We start from the raw sequence: 27052 nt of genomic DNA, 5'->3' as shown, positions 1-27052 counted from the left end.
TTTCCCACTTACATATATGTGTGTATACACACACACACACACACACATTTATATATATTTCCCCTTCCCCATACTGGTTCTGTTTCTCTGGAGAATCCTAATACGTTGAATACAGATTTTCCAAAGACCGTGACCACAATATTCATTCACTGCTCTAATATTAAAATAGACTTCCCCCTAAGTCAAAGCCAAACCATTATATAAAGTCCAATCACTGGATGAAGGATATTCTGCTAGAACTAAAATGATGGGGGGGGGGGGGGGATGATAAAAAGTCCAAGAAAAATCTTTCCAACAAATACACCTAGGTTGATCAGCCCAAACATTTCATTTTAATAATCTGGGGGCATTTTAGTCCAACAACAAAATCATTTCAGGGTGACACCTTCATAATCTCTTACACTTCATAGAAAAGGCTTTGCCAGAATTTACTGAATGAAAAAAAAAATATGCTGAGAAAATTTAAATGAAAAGAAGAAAAATATGAACTACCTCTTGGTTATCTTTGTTTTGGTTTGCCCAGAAAATCTTATGATAAAGCGTCTCCATTGAATTGCTGGAGTCAGTCCGGTCAAAACAATGTCGATCCAACACTTCCAACGTGTGCAACACCCGACTGATGGTCACCCCTGGATGTGGAAATTAAGCAACTGTCAAGAGGTCAAATAAAGCCACAACAGCGTAGTACAAAATCATCACTAGGCAGGGCAAAAGGGATTTTAAGAAAGCATCGTTCTGGGGCGCCTGGGTGGCTCAGTCGTTAAGCGTCTGCCTTCAGCTCAGGTCATGATCCCAGGGTTCTGGGATCGAGCCTGCATCAGGCTCCCTGCTCCACGGGAGGCCTACTTCTCCCTCTCCCACTCCCCCTGCTTGTGTTCCCTCTTTCGCTGTGTTTCTCTCTGTCAAATAAATAAAATCTTTAAAAAGAAAAAAAAAAGAAAGCATCATTCTCGGCATGTAAGAATTCCCAATGAAACCAAACCTGACATTCTCGACAGCCGGGAGCTACAGGGCACGAAATGAAGAATGCCCTCAGAAATCAGAAGGTGGCTCCGCTAAAAAGCATCCTTACTCACTATGTGGACGGATAGTTAAGAATCAGAAATGCAGCACCAAGTCCAACATTCAAAAGCACCCCTTCTTCTCTCGTGTTCTATACCTGCTGTTGATTCTTGGCACTTGTCAAAGGACCACCGAACCTCCACTGCACGGCCTCTTTGTTTGATCTGCTGTTCCGCCTCGTAAATCCTGGCCCGAACCTGAAAGATAAGCACTTCCACTTAACTTGTGCTTGGAGAGCCACAGTGGCTGTCTAAATCAGGTCAGGTTTCTCACATGAGCACAGCAGCGTCCTACAGTCCATCTCGACTACATCATAGCAAATTTAGCCTGTTGTCCAAGAAGTGCCCTTTAAAATTTACAATTGGTGGTTCAATGTCAGTTTTCAATAACAAATGCTCACCAAAAAAAAAAAAAAAGTTTGCTTTACAAGTGAAAATTTTTTTAGGATATCATATGGAAAGGTGAAAGCTCTAAAGTATCATTTTTGAGCCATTCTTCTATGTATGAAAACAACGAGGCATGTTTCATTAATTTAAGAAAAATGCTTGCCAAAAAAACAGGGATCTTATTCTCAACATTAGTCACGATCCTGTGGTTTAAGTTTCTTAAGTCTCTGAACCAAAAAAACCCAGCACTAATAAAACTAACTCATAAAAACATAGTTACTAAATATCACAGATGACCAACTAGGAGCGCTGTGGTCATGTATTAGAACCACCACCGTAACTACCCTCTGGGTGGCAGAACGCTCTGCAAGAACTGCCCAGCAAGAGGGAAAGAAGAAAGGGAGCAATGTGATGAACTTCTGTGGTTCAGAGAGGTGAAATACTTCGCCCAGGCCCCGCAGAGAGATGGGGAGCAGGGCTGGGAATGGTACCCAAGCACCTGAGATGCTGAAACCCACCTGGCCCACTATGCTGTGATGCCTCTCAAGAATGAACACACCCATCAAACCACCATAACAGGAAGTCTACCTGCTGATTGAAAGCCGTGTTCCCACCCGGCATGGGGAGGCTGGAGGGGGCCACCTGCAGCAGATCCAGGGGCGAGCCAGGGTTCGCGCTCTTATTGTCGTTTGTGGAATAATTCCACACCAAGGCACTTGGGCAACAGAGAGTGACAGTCTGGAAATGAAGCAGGAAAATCCAGATATTTAAAGGAATGAGAAAAGTGCAACAACTTAAAAGTAAATATGATGCCTTGTCATAACGATATTATAGTTTCCTACCAGTGAGTTTAAAATATGGACTGCTGACCCCATTCTCAACTTTTCAAGTTCTAAGACAAAACTAAGAATTATTAATTTGAGGGACGCCTGGGTGGCTCAGTTGGTTAAGTGTCTGACTTCAGCTCAGGTCATGATCTCAGTATCCTAAGATCGAGCCCTGTGTCGGGCTCTGTGCTCCGCGGGGATTCAGCTTCTCCCTTTCCCTCTCCCCCTGCTTGTGTGCACTCTCTCTCTCAAATAAAATCTTTAAAAACAATTATTTTTTAAAGATTTTATTTATTTATTTGACAGAGAGAGCACGCACGCGAGTGAGCACAAGGGGCGGGGGGGGCAGAGGGAGAGGGAGAAGCAGGCTCCCCCAATGTGGGGCTCAATCCCAGGACCCTGGGATCATGACCTGAGCCAAAGGCAGATGCTTAATGGACTGAGCCACCTAGGCGCTCCCCAAAAAAGAATTATAAATAAAGGGAGGAGTACAGCTACCGAGAAATCAAGGAGTATTATAATTCATAAACTAACATTCCAACACAGAAAACCTAGGAAAGTTAATAAAAACACAGTAATCATCACTGAAAAATTGTCACTTAAAAAACAGTTTCTTCATTCAATTAGAAAAATGAGATGGAATTAGAATATGTCATTTCTAAAGTTATAAAATCTAAAAAGGAATTTTTTTTTTTTAATCTAAGAAATAATCTCTGAGATAACACAGGAAGTAGCTTCATAGATGCTGGATAGGCCGTAACCCTGGACCAGCGGGTGGCAAATTTTCTATAAAAAGCCAGACAGTAAATGCTTTAAGCTTTGCGTGTCACCTCTAATTTCTGTCACATATTCTTTTTTTGTTTGTTTTACTAACTCACTGAAAATATAAAATATATTCTTAGCTCCTGGGCTGGACTTGGCCTCCAGGTTGTGGTTTGTCTATCCCTATCTTAGACCCTTGAAGACATTTTTTACTCAACCAGCTTGCATGAAGCACTTTCTAGGACCGCCTCACTCACAGGTCACAGCAACCCCATCAGGGAGGTAGTGCTATTCTCCAATTGTACCAAAGAGGAACATGAGCCACAGAGGAAATTTAGTAACCAGCCAAACTGATTTCAGCACACATGCTTGGAACCACTATGCTAACCCTGCTGCCTCCTAAATGGAGACGAAATATTATGGCTCCAGCGTAATTAAGTCTTTACTCTGTACTGTGCGCTGCCCTGGAAGCTTTCAGTCATCGCAACCCGAACTCTGTGTGGTAATGAAGTAGGAACTGTCACCATTCCCCTCATGCCCAAGAAACAGAGGCTCAAGGTTCGAGTTAGTCAGTGGCAGAGGAGAGGCTAAAGTCAGGTCTGCAATGATTCTTTAAAAAACAGGTCTTAACCATCATGCTGTGGTGCCACTTGACAACAGACTGTGAGCTTATTAGAGAGGGAATGCAGTATTTCCTTTTCTCTAAAATGCAAAATTAAGTATTAAGAAAACTAGATTCTGAGGTGTAGGGGACGTCTGGTGGAAAGCAGATGGCAGACGTGAGGAATGTCAAATCCCTGAGCCCCACCAATGTATCTGCCTCCACTGGTCCACATCCCCAGCTCCCTCCTCCTGTGTGTGAGCGGGGCGGGGGGGGTCTCGTCTCCTGTCCATGATGGCACTCTTCCCAGTGTTCTGAATTCCAAAGCCTCCAATATCCAAGGTGCTGATCTCTCAAACAACCCGCTTCTCCTGTTCTCTCTACCTACTAGTTTACCCTCGCCTCAGAAAACAAAACCTTTTAAAACTCTCCACTCGCCTAGCAGCAATCTCTCTCTTCCCTTCACAGACATGTTTCTCCAAAGAACAGGTAGCATTATTTCTCCCCATTCTTCATCGCTCCTCAACCCACCTCCATATGGCTTCTCATCCACCACTCAACTGATCATCAGAGACCACAGTCTTCCCAAAGACAATCCAGCCATCTTCTTACCAGACTTCCCCAAACCGCTGGGCACTGCCCACTACTAACTCCTTTTGGAAACTTCCCGCAGTACCTAGAGAAGCAGCTTAGCACGGCGGTGTAGACTCTGGATTCAGACTTCTGGGTGTGAACTCCAACTTTGCCACTTGCTTGCTGTGTGACCTACACCATTTCATCACTAATGCTGCAGCAATAATTCTGGTTCCAATCCCACAGGATGGTTCTGAGAACTAAATGACTTAATACAGGTTGCAATTTACAACAGTGCTTAGAACACAATAAATGCTATTACTAGGATTGTAACAGAATCATAACAATCCCAGGGCGCCTGGGTGGCTCAGTCAGTTAAGCGTCTGCCTTTGGCTCAGAGCACGATTCCAGAGTCCTGGGACTGAGCCCCATGTTGAGCCCTCTGCTCAGTGGGGAGTCTGCTTCTCCCTCTCCCTCTGCCCCTCCCCCATGCTCATGCTCTCTCTCTCAAATAAAAATCTTAAAAAAAAAAAAAAAAGAATCCTAATAATCCTATTTTTATTCTCACTGTCCCTGTCTCTACAACAGCACTCTCCACTTTCTGTTCTCTCCAGTCTGGCCACACTTTCATGGCCACCTCCATGGACTTCCCTTCTGCCACCTCTCAGCCACTCAGGCCCCCCGGGGTCCACAGGTCGCGTCTCACTGCTAACTCTTTGAGTAATCTCACCCCCTCTGGAGGTTTGGGTGAACCTAGTGACCCTGAGTGATTCAAATCCACACATCTGGCCGGTTGTCTCCTCAACTTCAGAATGAGACATGTAATAACCTCTTAAACATATCCATTTAGTGACCTAAGGGATAAAATAACTCAACATAGTCCAAACACGAACTTACCTAGACTCTCCCAAACTGACTTCCTGGCCTTGTCTCTCTCTCCACTCCCCCACCTCACCACTCCCACAATTCTTCCCTCTACTGTGGCCAAAACAATCTAACTAAACCACACAACCGACCATGTCATTTCCCTGCCTAAAACCCTGCAATGGCATCCCAATCATAAGACACATAGGAAATCTTCTATGCCCTGACCCTTCAACAGGCTTTATGCTTTATGTTCCATTAATACCAACAGGCACACACAATGACTAATAGACCTTCTGGCCCTTTTCTCACGCTGTTCCCTCAACCAACCGTTTTTAGCACCTTTTATATAAAAAAAAAAAACCCTCCTATTATAATAAGCACTAGTCAGGGCCACTTCCTTCAGAAAGCCTCTCTCAATTCTGGGTTGAACTGAAGTTCCGCTGCTCAGCTCCCTTAGTTCCCTGTGCATCTTCCATCAGCCTTTGCCAACGGTATACGGACACTGTCCATTTACAAGCCTGTCTTCCCCACAAGACAATAAACGCTACCAGAGTGAAGAGTATGTCTTTATGGCCAGCCCTGCCCCGAAGCCGAAGGACACAGTAAGAGCCCAAGAAACGTGACCTGAACATAAGCTGGGAGCTCCTCGAGGACAGGGCTGGATCTCATTCCTGACAGTATCAGCCCAGTGGCCTACATGCTACTGGACACTCAAGGACCGCACAAGCAGTGATGCTTGGCAGAGGAACAGAGCCTGATAAGTTACCTGGATTTTAAAGAAACAGAGAAGGATGGCAACCAACTAAGATGCGGGCTGTGGAAGCTACGGAACGCTGCATGGAGGAACAATGGAGCTCTTTCTAGAAGAGAAGTGATATAGCAGACTTATTCTCTGGGTTCCCTGAGGGTTTTATCATTGAACTGCTGCATGGCATACTGAAGGACGACTACAGTAACTTTCTTCTACACAGAAGTAACAGATCTTCCACAGAGAAATAAAAACATGAGATGTCACTTTGTCAATTACTTGGGTGAGGAAGAAACCGGAGTGTGATGTGAAAGTTGAAGGTGCGATTCTCAACTCCGTTGTTTCCTACACTGAATCGTAACAGAAAATAGCAAGGGCCAGGGACTTACCTGCAGCATACAACTAAGTCCATAAACCAGGGGGCCATGCTGTGCACAGGACAGGAAGTCTGAGAAGGCCAGCTGCACGGGACTCATGACGGGGCCAGGGGGTCCAGGGCTGGGGGCCCCGATGCTTGAGTTGTTTGGTCCTATCATCATGTGGGGCGAGTGCACAGCAAGGAGGCTGGGACTATCGCTCAGCAGCAAGGCAAGACGCCGGGCACAAAAGTAGGCAAGACGACGAGACAGGTAAGCCGACTGAACAAACTCGTCCGAATACTGAGAAGCACAAGGACACCAGACTTCAGTCACGTCTGATGCTAGTCAGTGAAACAACTATTTTAACACAGACTTTTTTCATTAAGGGAAAAAAAAAAAACCCTTCAAAAGTACTGTAGAGACCAGTGCCATCCAACAGAAACAATGCAATCCACATACTTAAAGTTTTCTAATAGCCATTAAAAAAAATAACAGGCAAGATTAAAAAGAGTAATGTCTTTTCTCTAGCCCATTATATCCAAAATGCTATCATTTCAACAGGTGATCAACACAAAAAGATTTAATGAGATATTATACACTTTTTTTCTGAACTAAAGCTGAAATCTGGTGTGCATTTTACACTAAGAGCACATCTCATATTGCACTTGTCACATTTTAAGGGCTCAAAAGCCACATCTGGCCGGTGGTTACTCCAACGACAGCATGGGCACAGACTGTCACAGGGAGGATACACAGGACACTAGCGCAGTGTAGTCCCCAGGGGGGGCACTAGGGAGAGGAAGAGAATCACTTTTCACTACATACTCTTGCATAGCGCTTCAATTATCAAGTTCATGTACTAGCGTTTCAAGAAAACTTTCTTTTTTCTAAATAAATTTTCTCCAAATAATCCAAATTTTAACAGATCTTAGAGCAATCATTAAAATAGGAAGCTCCCGGCCCCAGGGACTCAAAGAACATCAAAAAATACAGAAGACCCTCTAATCCTTAAAAAAGAGATGATTTGCTTTCACAGAAATCTGTGTGATTCAGGAAACAGTATTTAAAAATCTATCTGCTTAGCTCAGTGATGGGAGAAATCGGGGTGGGGGGGGAAGGTGAGAATACTTTAGAAAGACAGGTGGTTAAAAACTATGAACATGGACAACATAAATAATTGGCTTTTGATCACTTCATGTGTTCTAGCATCAAGACATCCTTCCCTTCCATTCCAAAAAGAATTTTTTTCCTCTTCCCCATCCACATACTTAGTCATCCTTATCAGACTCACTTCTTGCCCATAAAAATCAGTGGGCTCAGGGTCACACATACTATACCTGCAGCATTAGTGGTAATAAGAGTTTAAGAAGATCATCATCCATTGGTCTGATCTTTTCTAAAACATCCAAGATCCATGTCAAATATTCATGTTTCTCTAGCATTCCTTCCTTCAATGAACAAAGAAAAGTTACACTGATAACGTTAAAGCAAAACCAATTAACATTCAAAAGAGAGCACTATTACTCTTAACTCTTATGCTTAAGTATAATTTTACTATTATTATTTTTGTTGTTGTAGTAAAAATACAGTCTCCTGGATCACAGTCCAAATTCTAAACAAAACAAAGACCCAGTGTGATTCTGTGTGGTCGGTTTGGGGTGAGTATTTTTGTTGTTTTTGCTTTTTTTGGTAATCTGCTTCATTCTAAACTGAAAAAAATTAATTCCTATGAGAAAGGAAATTCAGAAGCTTTCAGACTCCCAGGGCATGTCGAGCGCCTGGCTAGATTTCAGGGGTGTATGAACTTATACTCACAGGAGAAAACTTGTCCAATGGTGCTAATTATGAAGAACAAAAGCCCCCATCATACCAGCATCTCAGCAAGCAGCTGAAAATCCCATCATATCTAATGCTCTCCTAATAACCCCTGCCTCTATCCTAAAATGAATTTCAGACACTATAACCCAGGTATAAAATATAACCTTAAAAATCAATATAATGTCCTAATTAACCATTAACATAAAGAAATGAAAAAAATTTATTAGAAAATAATGTACACATATTCCAACATAACTACACTAAAAGTAACAACACACCTCAAGTTTCCAAAATGCCTCACAGGGGTGGCATAGCCCCTCTTAACATAAGCGCCATTAACATTTTCATCTATTACCTTCATATAAACACACATGCATTCATATAAATACACAATTCTTCTATGACAGTCTAAGCATATATGTATTTAATGTCATGTTCTAGTTTTGTATTATGATTCACATCATGAAAGAATCTTCAAAACAGAAACAAAAAGCTATGTTTTCTGGGAAAGACACATATTTTTATGGTCACTGTGGCAACAAGCTCAGTAGTAAATATGAACTCCTACTTTATTCCTAGCAACATTTTCATACCTATTTATCACCAGTGCTCCACTATCATGATTATCAACAATTTGTGTGAAAATATACTGATAAATTATAGCTTCAGTATTTAAAAGATTACAGTGTCACCACACTGACGTGATATCAAAGGTATCCACTTGTTGCTCATTTCTAATTTTTAAAAAGCTTAAAATCAAAGAGTTAAAAGGTTAGTCACAGAAAAAGTTCAATTTAAAATTTTAAGACCTGTGATGTGAACTTTAATAAAGAAATGAAAAAACTGGAATTTTGTATTTAAGGCAGAAGAGATGGCAAATGTAAGGTTCAAAAAAAATAAATCTTTCTAAACATGACTTTCAATGGCTACGTCATATCCATCCTCAAGATGTTTTTGTGTATTTACCCATACCCTTATTTCTGCACAATTTCCTCATGTTTCAGAATATGGCCAATTAAAATATAATAAACTTTTAAATTTAAACATTAATGTCCCAATTAAATTCATCTGTTTAGGACCCAACTGCCTCCTATAAAGGAGATACGGATTTCAGTGTTCCCAATACATAAAGTAATCCTTCCAAAAATATTAAGCATGTTGAGAGACCCTTTTTTCAAAGATGTGGACTAAATCCTCAGCTCAATAAAAGTCATAAAGGCTCAGAGAAGGTACCAAGGTAGTCCTCTGCTAAATGGAACTAGGATTTATAAGATGGTTTTTAACTGACTTAAAACTAACAATGCTACCTCCCAGAGAACCGGGCTTACTTTAAACTCTTAGAAAAAGTCACTTACAACCTGGAAATTATAAAGTTCTAAGGAGAAAATTTTGAAACTACACATCCTTTTTACCCCCTTCCTCTCTGAACAAGATAGCAGGTAGTGAAAGTCTCTGCTAGTCATACAACTTCAACACATTTCTCCCTCCTTGCTAGGAAGAGGCAAATAATAGCACAAGCGCCCTCTTCTGGTCAATATGATTTACATCAGCTTGTCCGAAGAGCATTCAGGGCTTGCTCCGTGCCCTTACTCATCCTCCCAACTATATTTTAAACTGTCCGTGAGCCAAATTAAGACGACCCTTCTATGGAGAAACTAAGCCCTAATGGAGATCGAGGAGATAGGAAGCACCAACACAAATATTTTTTTGAATAATCGTATCCAAATTTTTCAAAATAAGAGGTTTGGAAGGGATATTTAATAGAGAAATTACCAAAAAATTAACAGCATCAAAAGAGCTAAGATCATTGAAAGCTGGAGGTCAATATATAGAAGCAGTGGCTGTCACCTCGAGGCAAAGGTGGTACCATGAATACAACTCAAGGTGAGAAATGTCAGACTGCTTTCTCTGAATGTATTTGGTTCATATAAAGATAGCGCTTAAACTGTAAGGACTTCGCTCTCTTCTTAAAAGCATGCTGTATGTAGGGCCTTGAGGCTCTTGAGAAGGTTACCTGGAACATGTGAAAGGCCAGCTTCTCGTTGTACTCCCACTGCTTCATGGCCTGCTCCACATCCGGTGGCACCGGGACAGGACCATCCCCCGCGCTGGAAGCCACGTGGTAGAAGTCGGAAATCTTGGCCAGCTGCTCTCGGAGATATCTGGTAGATATTTGTGTCCACTCTGCATTAAAAACAAACAAACCTAAATTTCTAGACATGATGAATATAAGAATTAACGTTTTCTCCCCGCCTTCTGATTAGCTTAAGGATGTACATATAAAACAAACATCTATTATAGAAAAGTGGTTTTGGCATGTGCAAGCATTGTACAAAAAAGCACACCCACCCCAGTAAGGCAACGTGGACGGCCCTCCACCCCCCACAGGAATGTTGGCCAGCTCTTGGGTGGAGAAGGCAGCTCTCCCCGTGTGTCTCTGTGACTCTCAACGAAGGAGTAGAGATGCCTGCACTTGAGTTATGTGCATTTCGTGATGTTCCACGTTATGCTAACAACAGCATAAAAAATTTCAAAGCCACAAGCAGGAAACAGAGGAGGTGAGCACCTCAAAAATTTCAATTCTACTCCAAAGCAATTCAAAATCCTCCAAATGCATCTCTCCAAGTTGGATTTAAAACATGCCTAATTAAGATTTGTTCCATTTTTGTCCGTCTGTAAGAGGAGTGGCATTCACCACGGGCTGGCCCATGACAGCATCCTGACCTGCACTCCCCCTCCCCACACCCGCTAAAACACCAGCACAGCTGCCTCTTGGACAACCATCTGGACCTTCAATTATTCTACCAACACATGATACCTCAGAACTCAATCAGAAAGAGTAGTGAGGAACAAAAGGTAGGAGACTGGAAAGGAAATAGAAAAGTACCATTACAAAAAAAAAAAATCACTAAAAATATTCAAAAATGTCTGCCAGAGGGGCACAAATTAAATCAGTGTGTTGCCTTTGGCAACCATGAGGGATGTGATGCCAACTTTAGCCCATTCTGTGGATAAAAATGTAATAATTGCATGCTCACAGCCAAATTTCCCCAAGGATTAGCGAAACAGCATTTCAGAAGAAACCACCCTACTGAAACATTACCACACAATGCTATTTTCCCATTATCCTGGCAACTGGCTCTCCCACCTTATTTTTAAAGGAACCAATTTTGACAAAAGTAAGAGCAAAAACCTAACATCTGTTGGGGATTCAGGGTTTTGTTTTTATTTTTTAAGTACTCTTAAAAGTACTTGACAACATTACCCAGAGAGAACTACCGTTAAGTCTTGGTCTGAACCACTTACTCCTCACTGTGTCTTTTTTAAAATCAAAATTCAAATGCACATGTTAAACTCTAGTAACAAGCCAGTGCAAAAAGATGAACAGATACTAGGTCAACATTCTGTTCCTAATATAATATTGTTCTTCAGAAAGCACCACCAATAACAGATATTATCATTAAAATTAATCTATCGCCATTAAAAACATGACAGTAAATTATCAGTGTCATCATCTTCTGGTGCCCACTTTATGGACTAATAGTCTCATGACACTTGTTTAACAAAACAAAATGCCAACCATCAGATGGGACAAGTTTAGCTTAGCTATAATAAGCAAAAACAAAAATAACAAGGATCCAAATCCTAGCTTTTGTGTGCCAAGCCTTGCTATTAACTCACTCTCAGTATGGTACCATCCTCAATACCGCACAGAATATTTTAGCCTCAGGAGCTAAAAATAACACACACATTCACACACCCCTACTTTGTCCAGGGTATATTTTCTTAAGATTGTTTCTTAAAATATGGAAGAAATATATGTTCACTACAGAAAATGTACAATGCAGATATGAAAAGAAAAACATCTGTAATCTCCTCACTCATAATTAAATATTTTAATATTTGTCTTTTCAGGTTTTTTTTTCCTTTATATGTGCTGGAATGTTTATATAAACATATGCATTTCTTTAAAAAAATATGCTGAATAGGACATTCCACAATCTGAATGCCTTTGGGGATTCAAATGGAATGCAAATGTAGCCCTCTTAGTAGTGTGTTTTAATTCTAACTGGCATTAAATTATATCAATCAGGGAGATTCAGAGGTCTGGGACATAAGACAGTCTAGAGAGGATTAGTTTGAAAAATTAGGATGCACACAAAATTTTTATTAAAAATTAAAAACAGAGGGGCACCTGGGTGGCTCAGTCAGTTAAGCGTCTGCCTTCGGCTCAGGTCATGATCCCAGGGTCCTGGGATCAAGCTCCGCATCAAGTTCCCTGCTCTGCGGGAAGCCTGTTTCTCCCTTCTCCCACTCCCCCTGCTTGTGTTCCCTCTCTCGCTATGTCTCTGTCAAATAAATAAATCTTTTAAAAAAATTAAAAACAGAAAATTGCAAATGGCCACCAGTACTCTACCCCTTGATTATTTGGATTCACTGACCACCCCCCCACCCACCCCCCCACCCCCGCTTAGTTACGGCTGAGAATGAAGCTGAGCCCTGGGGACAGCAGTGGCAGGACCCAGGGGAGTTTCAGCCAGTCGCTTCAGCCCCTCTCGCCAGATCCTGATTTAACTGGTCTGGAGCAAGGGGCCCAGTTTCAGGTGATGAAAAGAAAAGAGGAATCATAGGGAAGATGGTGGGGATGAGGGGAATATTCAAAGGTGGAAAAAATGCAGACCATGATCAAGGAGGCCACTCTGCAGGTGGCGCCGCTCTATATTCAAGCAGCTCTGAGGATACAGCCACATCATTTGTAGTTCATTGATACTGAGAACTTCAGGGCCATGAAGGCAGATGACCAGATAATTTATGCACATAAACATGACTGAGAGTGGCGTCAGGGGGCCAGGACTGAAAAGAATGACTGGCCCCTTTGACAAAACTCCCCCTAGCTCCCTGAATCCTCTGGTCACTACTGCCTAACCCCCCAAGACAGAAGGGGTTTCAGACTTCATGCAGCTCAATCTAGCACTGTCTAGATCCAGGCACAGCAGGCTTATGCAAGGCCCCACAGCTAGACCTGAAGTACACCACCCGGTGTGAGATGCCCCACTCTAGTACATGAAAACACATAAATCGATAAACACATAAAGGTGAGAACAGAGATGTGCCAAGTTACATTAAAGATGATCCTCCTGGGCCTAGAATACCTGCAGTATTAAAAAGAAAACTGGGAGGAGCCCAGTAGGGAAGTAACATCCACCCTGGGGGCAAACACAGAGCATGCCAAGTGCAGTGGGGCTCAAGGAGAAGGTACCCTGGCCAGGAGACGTGAGTAGAGAACAACACAGGGCTGCATTTAGTGATTTTGGTAGAATGAACTTCGGAATAGGATGGCCCTGGTGCAAATTCTCATTCTGCTACTCGGCTGTGTGATGTGAAAAATGGTGTCTAACTTCTGCTAAGTTTCAATTTCCTCCTCTGCAATAGGAATCTCTCTCTCTCTCTCTCTCTCTCTCTCTCTCTCTCTCACACACACACACACACACACAGAGTTACTGTAAGGATGAGTTACTTAGCATGATGCATGCAATGCAGAAACTGATCAACATGTGGTAGCTATCATCACCACATGATCGGGATGAAGAGTTTTTTGAAAACTCTCCCGTTCAATCTTGACTGTCAGAGGACAGCGCCTGTTGTCACTGATCTTAGACCCTGCCTCTGCTGCAGCGAGCTGCCAATGCCTAACATAATGCTCTGGATAAGTATTTATGAAATCAATCCACGTCAGTTTCATGATTCCAAAACCTTCAATGGATCTGCAATCCTTCATGAATTAAGGCCAAATTCCTTAGTTAGGACTTAAAATCATTTCAAATACTACCTACCATTAAGTAGCTACGGTTGCTTTCTCTCCCTACAGTTGCTGCTCTCTCTTTCTCGGGCCTATAATGCTCTTTATCTACCATACCTTCTCTACTCGCCTGTGTTCACCTGTGAGCATTTTTCTGGACCCAATTCAAATGTCAAATCGAATATGTAGCCTTCTTTGGTCTCTGGACACCAACCCACCACCTAAAGGGGCTCTCCCTCGGATATATCACAATTGCCTCTTTCAACCTCTCTTTCATCTCCATAAAACTATGCCTTACATAGCCAACATCTAAGTATTGGCTTGAATCAATACACTGTAAGATGCTCCCAAAATAACCACTAAATCAAGTCACTCCCCAATTACTCTGCCTCTCAAATCTTCCTACAAACATCTTTGCTTTCTAGTTTAAACTCATCACTGCACACCCAGCTTTCAAACACCATCTAGGAAATGCCGAATTCCCTCTCTAGCATGCTCTGTCTTTATTATAGCCAATGCAACTAGAAGCACTGCTAGTCAATGCACTACAAAGGCCCGTGCAAAGAGTGAACTTTCAATTCTCTTTAATAAACTTCCAATAAATATATATGTGTGTCCTTTAATTTTGTGAGGCTCATTTTCCCAGCCGAAGTCTTTCCTCTGATATCAAAGCAAGCGGGAACTCACTCTGTAAAATAAATCCAATAGAGATTGTTTAAAAACTTCCACCAGTCCCAGAGAGTTAGGTGCACATTTTTAAGGTGATCCACTTGATAAAGAACTTTAGTCAAAGAGGACAGTCTCCTTGAAGGAGAAACCTATATCCTAGAAAATTCTTCCTAGGTACACCACTATAATAAAAATTCTTGCCTCTCCACAGGGAGAGCAGGCTGCTTCTCAGAACTGTAAGACGTAGAGGATTTCATCAGCCTGACTTTGGTGCAGACTGAAAGGTGGGGAGAAAACACTTCAGTGCATGCAAGACACAAGCACATTCCACCTCTAAATACACAGTAAGAATGATTGGAAGATTTTCCACCATTTTTCTCACTTTTTTTTTTGTTGTTGTTAAAATGCTTTCTTGATCAAAGGACGCCATCAATAAAGCGGAAAGACAACCTACAAATTGGAAGAAAATATTTGCAAATCATGCATCTGATAAGAGACTTGGATCTAGAATATATAAGGAACTATTACAACTTGATAATAAAAAATGGGCAAATGATCTGAACAGACATTTCTCCAAGAAGATAAACAAATGGCCAATAAGCAGATGAAAAGATGCTCAACATCATTAGCTACCAGGAAAATAGATACCACTAGGGCAGTTATAAACAAAAAGACAAATAGTAACAAGTAGCGTTGAGGATGTGTATGAACTAGAATCTTCATGTATTGCTGGTGGGAATGTAAAATGATATAGCCACTGTGGAAAACAGTTTCGCATTTCTTCAAAAAGTTAAACGTAGGGGCGCCTGGGTGGCTCAGTCGGTTAAGTGTCTGCCTTCGGCTCAGGTCATGATCCCAGGGTCCTGGGATCAAGTCGCACATCAGGCTCCCTGCTCTGCGGGAGGCCTGCTTCTCCCTCTCCCTTTGTCCCTCCCCCTGCTCTCACTCTCTCTCTCAAAAAAATAAAATCCTTAAAAAAAAAAAAGTTAAACATAGAGTTACCATAAAACCCATCAATCCCACAACTAGTTATATTCCCAAAATAAATGAAAGCACATGTCCACACAAAGATTTATAAACCAGTGTTCATAGCAGCATGATTCACAATAGCCAAAAAGTGAAAGCAATCCAAATGCCCATCAACTGGTGAATGGATAAATAAAATACGTTATATGTACACAACGGAATACCATTTGGTCATGAGAAGAAATGAATGGAACTACTGACTCATACCTCAGCATGGATGAACCCTGAAAACATTATGCGAACTGCAAGAAGGCAGCTTCAATGAAATGTTGAGAACAGGCAAATCTAGATTTACATTACCTAAAGCAGAGGGGAAGTTAGGGTAAATGGGGAGCAACTACTAATGGGTACAGGATTTAAGGGTAATAAAAATGTTCTAAAATGTGGCCATGGCAAGAGTACACAATAGGAGGGGCACCTGGGTGGCTCAGATGGTTAAGCAGCTGCTTTCAGCCCAGGTCATGATCCCAGGGTCCTAGGATCGAGCCCTGTGTGGGGCTCCCTGCTCAGTGGGGAGCCTGCTTCTCCCTCTCCACCTGCCCCTCACCCTGCTTGTGCTTTCTCTCTTTCTCTCAAATACATAAATAAAATCTTAAAAAAAAAAAAAAAAAAGGAGTACACAACAGGGAAAAGATAATCTCTTCAATAAATGATCTGGTAAAACTGGACAGCTACATGCAAAAGTATGAAACTGGAACACTTCTAACACCACACACAAAATAAACTCAAAATGGATTAAAGACCTAAACAGGAGACCTAAAACCATAAAACTCTTAGAAGAGAACACAGGCAGTAATCTCTTTGACATCGGCTATAGCAACATTTTTTTTAGATAGGTTCCCTGAGGCAAGGGAAACAAAAGCAAAAATAAACTATTGGGACTTCATCAAAATAAAAAGCTTCTGCACAGCAAAGGAAACCATCAACAAATCAAAAAGACAACCTATGGAATGGGAGAAGATATTAGCAAGTGACATATCTGATAAAGGGGTAGTATCCAAAAGAAACAAAAAACTTACACAACTCAACAGCAAAAAAAAAAATCTGATTTAAAAATGGGCAGAGAATATAAATAGATATTTCTCAAGAAGACATAAAGATGATCAACAGACACATGAAAAGATGCTCAGCATCACTCATAATCAGGGAAATGCAAATCAAAACCACAATGAGCCATCACTTCACACCTGTCAGAATGGCTAGAATCAAAAACACAAGAAACAACAAGTGTTAGCAAGGATGTGGAGAAAAAGAAACCCTCTTGCTCTACTGGTGGGAATGTAAATTGATGCAGCCACTGTGGAAAACAGTGTGGAGGTTCCTCAAAAAATTAAAAATAGAATTACCCTACGATCCAGTAATTCCACCTCTGGGTACTTACCCAACAAATACAAAAACACTAATTTGAAAAGATATATGCACCCCTATGTTTATTGCAGCACTAGTCACAAATTCTGGAAGCAACCCAAGTGTCCACCAAGAGATGAATGGATAAAGATGTTGTGTAAATATATACAATAGATATTACCCAGCTGTAAAAACAGATGAGATCTTGCCATCTGCAACACGGATGGACTTAGAGGGTAGTGTGGTAAAGCGAAGTAAGACTGAGAAAGACAAATACCTTATGATTTCACACGTGTGAAATCTTAAAAAACAAATGAATTAACAAAAAGCAGAATCAGACCTATAAATGCAGAGAACAAAATGATGGCTGCCAGAGGGAAGGGCTGGGGGGATGGGCAAAATGGGAGAAGGAGCGTGGGAGGTACGGGCTTCCAGTTACAGAATGAGTAAGTCATGGGAATAAAAGGTACAGCACAGGGAATACAGTCAGTGATATTATCATAGCAACATACAGTAACAGATGGTACCTGTGGTGAGCAGAAGGTATACAGATGTTGAATCACTATGTTGTACACCTGAAACCAACGTAACACTGTATGTCAACTATACTCAAAAAAAATTTTTTTAAGACTTTAATTTTTAAGTAATCCCTACACCCAATATGGGGCTCGAACTTACAACCCCGAGTTCAAGAATCTCATGCTCCACCGACTGAGCAAGCCAAACACCCCCAAATAAAAATTTAATAAAAATTTAAAAATAAAATAGGGCCATGGTTTCACAACTCTGTGAACACACTAACCACTAACATACACTTTAAGTGACTTGTAAAGTATATTAATATCTCAATACAGTTGTTAATTTTTTTTATATTTTTATATAATTTTTTAAATGTTTTCTTCAAATACTTTACTATCAGTAAGAAATCACCTGCATTTCATGAAGTAAAAGACTATCCCACACTGATAAAAAGTAATCCACTGCAAGATGATATGATTTTGAGGGGGTGGGAACAGGGAGGAGGAAAAGGGGCAGAAGTAAGAGTGTCCATGTGTTAATGGTTAAACCTGGGGTGAACAGTAATAGGGACTTAATTCTTCTGTATCTGTATATGTTTGAAACTTCCATAATAAAAGGCTTTAAAAAGTCAGTTGTATCCTATAAAATGATTCACAGAAAACCTGAAATTCCCTATTCAGCCACTATTCACTTGGGGAATGGGGGGGGAATCAGCATGCTGATTGGCAGCCTGGATAAAGAAGAGCCCAAATGAAACCCGCTGTCTCAGTGCGACATGAGATTGACAGAGTCAGCCCAATGGCTGGAATGTTGTGTTCTGCTGAATGGTCAGTTGGTGAAATCAGGCCCTCTGGCTGGAGAGCAGGAAAAACGGGGGGGTGGGGGGGGATGGCAGCGGGGGAGAGACCGTAGAAATGCTGTGGTGATAAAGTATGACATTTTTTTCACGCTTTAAAAAAGTTCTCTTCTAACACAGAATTACCTGTAGAATACTGGTGTTTCGTGGCAAATACCCAATACCTGTTTTTGTCTGGATGAGTAATTTTACTGTTATCTTTAAGAAGCTATTTCTCTCTGGTTTTATTTATACCACTGAGCAATGATATTAAGTACTCTTAACTGTAAGAACAAGGTGACTAGTCAAGATAGAATAAAACCATTTAGCTGCAAACATTAAATGCCGACCCTGGGCCAGAAGCTCCCCTTGGGGTCTGAGGCTACAAACAGTGAAGAGAAAGCAGCCCTGACCTGGGGCAATTCATCCTTGAGTCGGGGAGACACACAGGGACACAGAGATTGACAGCAGTGAGATTAAGCGCTCCGACACACCACGGGACACAGGTGAGGAAGCAAGCGGACACTGTAGCCAAGTCTTGAGGGACGGTTCAAAGGAGTTCCACACACACAAACGGCAGTGTGCAACGTGCCAGGTAATGAGGGCGCCAGAAAGGCAGAGGGAGAAAGGGCCGGTGAGGCTAGGTAGGTGGCCCAGGCCTGAGGTCCTCAAGCGCTAGTGCATGAAATGACCACCAGAGGGCGCTGGTTAAACACACAGCTATAGGTCCGACTCCAGAGATTGCAACCCCTGAAGTCTGCATTAACAACCGGCAGCCCAGATGACTCTGACCCTGGCAGTGACAAGCTATGGAGTTTGGTCTTTCATCACAAATGATTAAAAGCTGCTGAAGGATTTTAAGCAAAGGAATCATAAGATCAGATATGTAAATTAAGACCCTCTTGGATAGTTGTAAGGGAGACAAAATAAAAAGAGGACTATGAAGTTCAGTAGGGAGGTGAGCAAGGAAGGAACAAAGAAGACACAGGCAAAATGGTAACCAACCTGATACCGGAGAGAAGGAAAGAGAGGGGCAAGGCAGCTTCTGGATTTCTCAGCGGGGTGGTTGAGCCGATCCTGGTGCCATCGACTGAGATGTGAAATTGGGAGACTGCGCAGGGGAAGGGGCTGACTTCAGTCTGTTTTTATTAACTTTTTAATTCAACTTTGTACAGTTTTAACAAATATTACACAAAGATCTGACGTATCCTTTACCCACCTTCCCCAGATGCTAACATCTTGCAAAACTACAGTACAATATCACAACCAGGATACTGGCACAATCCATTGATCTTACCGGGGTTTCTGAGTTCAACACTTGAATTTTAGGTGTCAGAGAGGTGTCATGGGAAAACATGTCCAAGGGGTGGATACACAGGTCTGACACTCAGAAAAAGGGTCAGGGTAAAGACACAGGTATGGGGACCGTTATCTTCTGTGATTTCAATGCCTTAAAGAATGTGATTATGACAACAGAAGTACCCACAGACACAGGGATAGGTAGGTTTATTCTGCACAGTTGGGGTACTGGTTGTGCCCTCACTGGATACCCAGCCCGCCCCGTCTAAGCTCCCAGCATATGTTAACTCGCTTGGTGGTGGTGAAGAGCATAGGCTGTGAAGTCAGATGACATGGTTCCTGTCCCAGCCCCAGTCACTTGCCAGTTTGGGGATCTTGAGCAAGTCACTCAACCTCCAGGTGCCTCGGTTACTTGTCTATAACACAGGGCTGATAAGTGTACTGAGACTATAGGGTTATTTTGAGAATTAAGTGAGATATATAACATGCTTATTAGAACTGTGGTGCATGCCCAGGAGAAAGCAAACATACATGATTTCCAGGCCCAGGCAGGCAGGAGCCCACACATAGGAAGGAAGTCACCTTAGGTGAAAGTAGGATCTCACTGGCCGAGGCAAAGAAGACAGGTAAGGAGGACTGGCTGCTGTGGAAAAGTCTATGGGTGTCAGTCAGGGTGGGCGTGAGCTAAAGGAAAATGGACAGAACTTCCTTCCTCTCTGAAGTTCAAGGAAGGATGGGCAATACTCCAAAAAAGATAAGGACCATTACAAGGCAATATATAAATAACTGCACAGTTGTGTGACAGACAGTTAATGCTTAGGGATTTCAGGGTAAAAAGAGACCAGACTGGCCAACAAAGGAAATGGGTGGCAAGGTCTCGGGCAGGGAAAGGAGGAAGAGGGGCTGACAGGGGAGGGCTGGTAGGAGCAAGAATTGCATCCCTAGGAAGCAAGTCAACTCCTAACCATGCCTTTCTTCATCGTAGGTGCTGGGGAGTATCTCATACCTGAGAAGAGCATTTGACACCTTCCTTGGTTTGGCCCTTTGGCTGTCAGGTCTCCAGTTTGTTTCCATGCTGATGTATACAATGCTAACTGTTGCATTTAGGGATTTTTCCAGTGGTCCTTTTTCCCTATCAGCCCCATACCAGCATCTGAAGCCAAGGCTCTTGGCAACCACAGAATCCAATTTTAGCCCCTAGAACAAGACTTTCTTATTCAACACATCAATCACCCCACTAACTTCTCGGCACAAGGACAGCTTCAGGGGTTTCCTCCTAACAGACGGGCACATACAAAATGTCTGCCCCAACAGGCTCAACTCCTTCTCAGGGGCGTGAGAGAGCTGTCTGAAATTAATGCTGTGATTATCATACAGTAGGTTTCGCGAAGCTTTTCAGATTCCTGCATATACCTGAATGAGTAGCAACCTTGGCCATGGTGAGATATTCCTAACATGGAGTTCCTAACATGGAGTAACAGGCACATTATTTTTACAAGTATTAATCTGGTGCATTTAATTAACCCCTTAAGACAGGTCCCCACAGCCTTACACATCTGAGACCAAGTCTGGAGTTTTATTGCCCCAGGGGAGGAAAGCTACAGCAACACAACGGACTCTGTGAGGAAACCACAGCTGTCCTTCCCTACATAGAGAACATACCTCTGTGCACAACTAAAGCTTCACACGTAAAGGGATGGCTCCCCAAGGACCTGGGTGGGAGGAGAAAGGGAGGTGACTGGAGAAAGATGTTCGCTGCCAACACAGTGGAGGCATCAGAACTACTTAAATTATTACACAGGACATTTCATTATCATCACTCCACTCCCAGCTTCTGCTAACAAGGAAGTGGTGGAAAGCCCTGATCATTTACGGAGCAAGATAAACTACATTTTCTTTGTGCACTTTGCATTGGAATTTAGTTCCGTGATCAGCTTGGCTGGAGTCAAGTCTCTGCAGTAAAAGCACCACGCTGACTACTTAAGTCTTAAATGCAGTTGCCGTGAAGTCTGTACTTCTGAACAAGCTTTAGACAGGTGAGAGTCTTTCATTAGAGCACAAATACAAAAACTACAGACATCATATTGCCAAATAACCATGTAAAGTACCTCTAGACCAAAAAGCTCTAAAACATAAATATGCTTACACATGGCACAGACCAAGCAGACCCAACCCTATTATCCTCTCCTCCAGAACTCACCTGGTCTTATTTTTCTGGAGACCAAAGACTGATGCATGATATATTCATTTAACGAAATCTATTCACTTTAGCTGTGTTACTTTCACAAAGACACTCCAACGGGTAATTTACTGACCCTGGACTTAATGTTTTCTATCCTGTCAATATATTCCAGATATCCCTTCACTCCCAGATAATGGTGAGCTGAAACGAATTTAGAGCCACTTGATTCCAGGGATTTCATTTGAAAGACTATATATACTTCATCTGAAAATGACTCTGAAACTTAATGTCTTAAAAAAAAAAGAGAGAGAGAAAGAAAGAAAAGAAAAGAGCGTTTCTATTCATTATGGAATTAACATTCCAGTGCGGATTGCAAAACACAAAAAGATCTAGCTTTCGTAAGTCATTACAAAGTTAGTAGCCTGGAACACTTTAAAAGAACAGGGCCACTATATGCCCAGTATGAACAGGCACAGATTTTCTTAAAGGAACATAAGAACATACATTAAGGACATACATACAAATATATTTCAGAAGATACACAAGCAACTAGTAACAATTCCCTTGGAAGTGTATGATGTGACAGCTGGGAAACAGTGTGGGGAACAACAGTGCTGTGAGAGACTTTACTATCCTCTTTGAATACTGTGTCTTATGGATAAGCTACTAAAAAAAAAATTTTCATCTCACACAAGCTGTTTTTTCTTAAAATTCCATTATGCTTTAAGCAATCAACCTGCAAGATGCACAACAAATAAAAACTCATTAAACGATGAGCCTTCTGAAGCACCTTCACACCTCACCCCAACACCACTCCCCACCCCAGCTCCACAGTCACCCCTCAATCCATATGAGCAGCTTGGAAATTCTGTAAAGCAAACAAGACCCAGAACCAGAAGTCCAGGATAGAATTTCTAGTTTTCCCACTTGCCCTGGATTTTCTTACCCTAATTTGTAAGCTGAAGATACCCAACTACCTGGGAAGATTTCATGAGGAGTGCCCCAAATGAAAATACAGGTTATCAGTCTGTAAACTACAAAAACTTCTAAAAGATATTTTTGTTGCATAATACATTCTAACATGCATGTACATTGTAAATGTACATGCATGAACCAATAGCTATGAAGAACAAAGAACTACAATATTGGGCACCTGGGTGGCTCAGTTGGTTAAGCGACTGCCTTCGGCTCAGGTCATGATCCTGGAGTCCCGGGATCGAGTCCCATATCGGGCTCCCTGCTCAGCAGGGAGTCTGCTTCTCCCTCTGACCCTCCCCCCCTCATGCTCTCTCTCTCTCTCATTCTCTCTCTCAAATAAATAAATAAAATCTTTTAAAAAAGAACAAAGAACTACAATATTAATTAAACTGGAATTCTGATTAGCATTTTCTCATAGAAGATGATTAGTTATTTCAAGCAGGAATCAGTATCAAAACTGACTAGAAAACAGAGAAACTGCTGAGTGGCAATGGGTTCTTAACAGTAAATCCAAGACTAGGTAATTCCCCCAAACCAACAAAACCAAAAGAAATGACAGCAGAAAAGACGAAGCAAATACAGTACGCAGATCTAGAAACCTAACTTGTTTGCTCCCAGCTTGCCAGGAAGGAAGACAATTATCTAAGACCAAGAAATACATTTGAAGACGCAATAAAAAACAAAAACTTTCCTAATTTTTACTTAGAAGGCTAGACTTCTTTAAGGCCCGGCTCATATTTCACTCCTTCAGAAAACTTTCCCTAATTTTTCATCTCCCATCATTTCCTGTATGATTACAGGTAATTATGTACTGCCGATTGCTCTCTGCTTTAGGGATGCATCTTTTTTTTTTTTTTAAGATTTTATTTATTTATTTGACAGAGAGAGAAAGAGAGAGCACAGATAGGCAGAGTGGCAGGCAGAGGGAGAAGCAGGCTCTCTGCTGAGCAGAGAGCCCGATGTGGGGCTCGATCACAGGGCCCTGGGATCATGACCTGAGCCGAAGGCAGACGCTTAACGACTGAGCCACCCAGGCGCCCCTAGGGATGCATCTTCTCTCCACAAAAAAATTATAGCCCCTTAAAGGCAGACAGCACAGCCCCCATTTGGTTAAAATTCTCCACAGCATCTACCCCAATGCATAAAATATTAATAAACCTTTTTCTTACTGAAGTGAAATATAAATTTTCTGGGTGCATTTTTCTAAGAAACTCAAAAGGATTCATGGGCAGACATTACCTTTAATTTCATCAAAAACTTAACGATCACACACACACACACACACACACACACACACCACCAGGATCACTATCAGACACCAGCATCCGAACTTGAAACAAGCTGTAACACTTTACTTTGGAAAAAGCCGACATAGGTTTGCACAGAGCAAAGGTAAGTAATGCAGAGTTACACTTGAAACTTCTTCCACTGGCCAAATTTTTGGACAATCTGAACACTAAAATGAAGAATGAGTGTAACTGGCTGTAAAATACTGAACGAATAAAAATCCATGAGTCCATCACAATGACCAAAGATAATTTTTTTAAATAAGAAAAAAAATAGAGAAACTGGTTTACCACCACTAACCATGTAATTACATGTAACTCTTACAGCAACTCTTACTCTGAAGATTGATAGTCAAAGGAAAGGAATTTAACATTTACTCTGCATTTTTTATAAAGAATTACAATTACCACAGTTGATGAGAGAAAGCTCATTGTTATGTGAGAATGCCAACATCTAGCCGTCCCCCCAAAAAATTATTTGGGGCTTGATTCATCAACAGATGCTAAAACTTTTAGGTGAATTACTGGGGAACAGGATAGTGGCAGGTGCCAAAGTCATAGCCCACAGGCCCCAATCCTTGCAGTACAGAATTTTTTATCCAGGTAGCCAGAGCTACCCCACCAATTAAAACCTACTTTTCAGGCCTATGTATAGCATAAATTTAAATTACACTTATACAAGCACTTCTGTCCAATCTTCAGGGTTATTGTCACAGTAAGCAAAGCAAATAGCTCTTTTATGACAAATGAGATCCGAGGAACACCGTAAAGATGTGGAGGCAATTTTGACTTGAAACTAAAAGTTTGTCCCTAGAGTCAAAAAAGTTAGTACTGCAGTCTTCAGGGACCCGAAGTGTAAGTAAGCTGGTTGGCTTAGATAAGAAACCAGACTGTTTTGCAGCCCAAATGGCTCAGTGAATATGTCACAAATTAATTACCCAGTGTGCAAGAAGGGTAGCTACTTCTTCCCTGTGTTTTGGGGGCGATCAGGATAGTGGTTCCGAGAGGACAGTCAACCAAGAAAAGTCTCTCCTCCATCACAAATGCCTGACCCAGCAAAACCTCAGGGGTACAGGGGAAACAACTGGGGGTAAACAGAGCAGCTCCCTGGGGAGTTTAACCACGAAGCATTTTAAGCTTCTTCTAATTTATCTGTAGCCCCCAAAAAGCTTTCATGCCCATGATATGTCTTGTCACTTTTCACCATATTGAATACCCAACAATTCCTAGCCAAAATTAGAGCTGTTCCTCTTGCAAGCAATTTCATCTTTCTCCAGTTTCTACAGCACCCTGGACTTTGCTACGCTCTGCCTGTACCCCATGGCACCCATAAGAATAAGGGTTCTGATTCCTCTGATGCTGCCCACAACCCTGAAATCCTGCAGCCTGTTCCCTGCCAGCACCTTTCTTCCCAGCGATGCTTCTTGCCTCCAAGGGGCCCAGACCCACACCACCACTTCCCCCGAGCAACCACCGCGTCACAGCAAGGAGGAAAGACCAAATACCTAGTGAGTCCAGCTTCATCTGTACTGGCAGTTACTTTTTTTTTTTTTTTTTTTTTTAAGATTTATTTATTTGAGAGAGAGAGAGTGCTTGAGCACGGCGGGGAGGGGCAGAGGGAGAGAAAGTCTCAAGCAGACTCGGCTGAGCGCAGAGCCCGATCTCTTGACCCAAGCTGAAACCAAGAGTCAGATGCTTCACCAAGTGCACCCCCCCCCCAGGAGCCCCAGCAGTTACTTAACTTCTAAGGCTCAGATCTCTCGTATTCAAAATGGAATAACAGAACCCACAGAGCAAGCTTATTATGATTACAGATCGTGCCTGTAAACTTCTCAGGACAATACACAAAATAACAAATACTGGCTAGTTATGATGTCATAAGTACTGGCTAGCAATTGTAGCAACTAGTTAGAGTCTACATTTACTGCCCATTTACTATGTGGTGCCAGGAACTGTTCTAAACCCTTAGAAACTTGATTCATTTCATCCCTAGAAGGTACCGCCAATTATAATTATCCCCATATTATAGACAAGAAACTTAGGATAAGTGTTATAACAATAATAGTACTAAGAAGTCCTTTCCTGGCTGCCCACCATCCCCCAGACAGAACCCATGGACCCCTTAGCACACAAGGCTCCTCACAGCCTTTTATCACCGCCCCACCGATAACTAATGCATGAGATGAGAAAAATCCTGGCAGTTCCACAAGTCCAACTCTTCGATGACCCTGTTTCTATGCAGACACCATCTTTTCGCCAGAAGTGCCCTTCCCTGCACAACATCCCCCAACTCTGTCAAAACACCTCTTCTTTCAAAACGGTATTCAAACGTTACTTGCTCTGTGGATCTCCATGGGCTTCCTGTCCTTGGGACTCTGTCTGCAGTTAATTCATTTCACGATTAGCTCTTCCTTCCTTTTCTGATACTTGGGATTGTTTGGCTATATGCCCCACCCCCAAGCGTGAACACCTAGAGGGCAGTGACTACATTCTCTGTCTGTCCCCACTGACCAGCAGTGTCTGGCACAGGCTTCCAAACCTACTTTGGACATGTACGCTGAGGGGCTTTGTGCACCCACCTGCACATCGATGCCCTCATCTGTGAAATGGGAATAAAGTATCTCTCTCACAGAGTATCTGAATAAATCAGAAAATAAAACATACAAGGAATCTAGGAAACGGTTACTAAGAAATGGGGGATGTGGTATCACGGTACACCACAGGAATCCTGGGAAACGTGGGGAGCAATGGACTATTCTCACACGAGCCAACAGGAAACCCAACTGTGGGGTCCAACAGCAAAGGGATGAGGTATGCCCACGGAGGAAAAGCTCCCTCAAGTAATGGAGATCATGTTCACAGCACACATCCAGAGCTGATCCAGTCTAAGACTGGAGAAGCACCATGTTCCTGCTCCCTGCAGTGAGGGGCATTCCAGAATTGCTCAAGAAATGCTAACTGCTACCATGACAGCAAACAGGGTAGTAAGCTCCACAGTTATAATCAGTTGGCTTAGCAACAACAGGACTCTTCACATGGAACTTTCCTACAAATAAATGTACAAAGTCTGCGTTATTCACTCTACAGTCGTATATCCTAATCTGTTTA

At 42.1% G+C, this 27052-nt stretch overlaps 1 protein-coding gene across 1 annotated transcript in view; it reads right to left on the bottom strand.

The window, feature by feature from the left end:
• The window catches only part of MED12L (mediator complex subunit 12L), a 317050-nt gene that overhangs the window by 238946 nt on the left and 51052 nt on the right, over window positions 1-27052 (bottom strand). The window contains exons 6-11 of the mRNA XM_034997061.1: window positions 10018-10187; window positions 7523-7633; window positions 6216-6485; window positions 2037-2186; window positions 1160-1259; window positions 493-629 (exon numbers count right to left, since the gene is read on the bottom strand). Of these exons, the coding sequence (XP_034852952.1) occupies window positions 493-629; window positions 1160-1259; window positions 2037-2186; window positions 6216-6485; window positions 7523-7633; window positions 10018-10187 (938 nt within the window). The remainder of the gene's footprint in view (window positions 1-492; window positions 630-1159; window positions 1260-2036; window positions 2187-6215; window positions 6486-7522; window positions 7634-10017; window positions 10188-27052) is intronic.

This window comes from Mirounga leonina, unplaced genomic scaffold (genome assembly GCF_011800145.1).
Source record: "Mirounga leonina isolate KUSES-001 unplaced genomic scaffold, KU_Mleo_1.0 Mir_115, whole genome shotgun sequence".
NCBI lineage: Eukaryota > Metazoa > Chordata > Mammalia > Carnivora > Phocidae > Mirounga > Mirounga leonina.
This window is presented reverse-complemented; position numbering and strand designations above follow the sequence as displayed.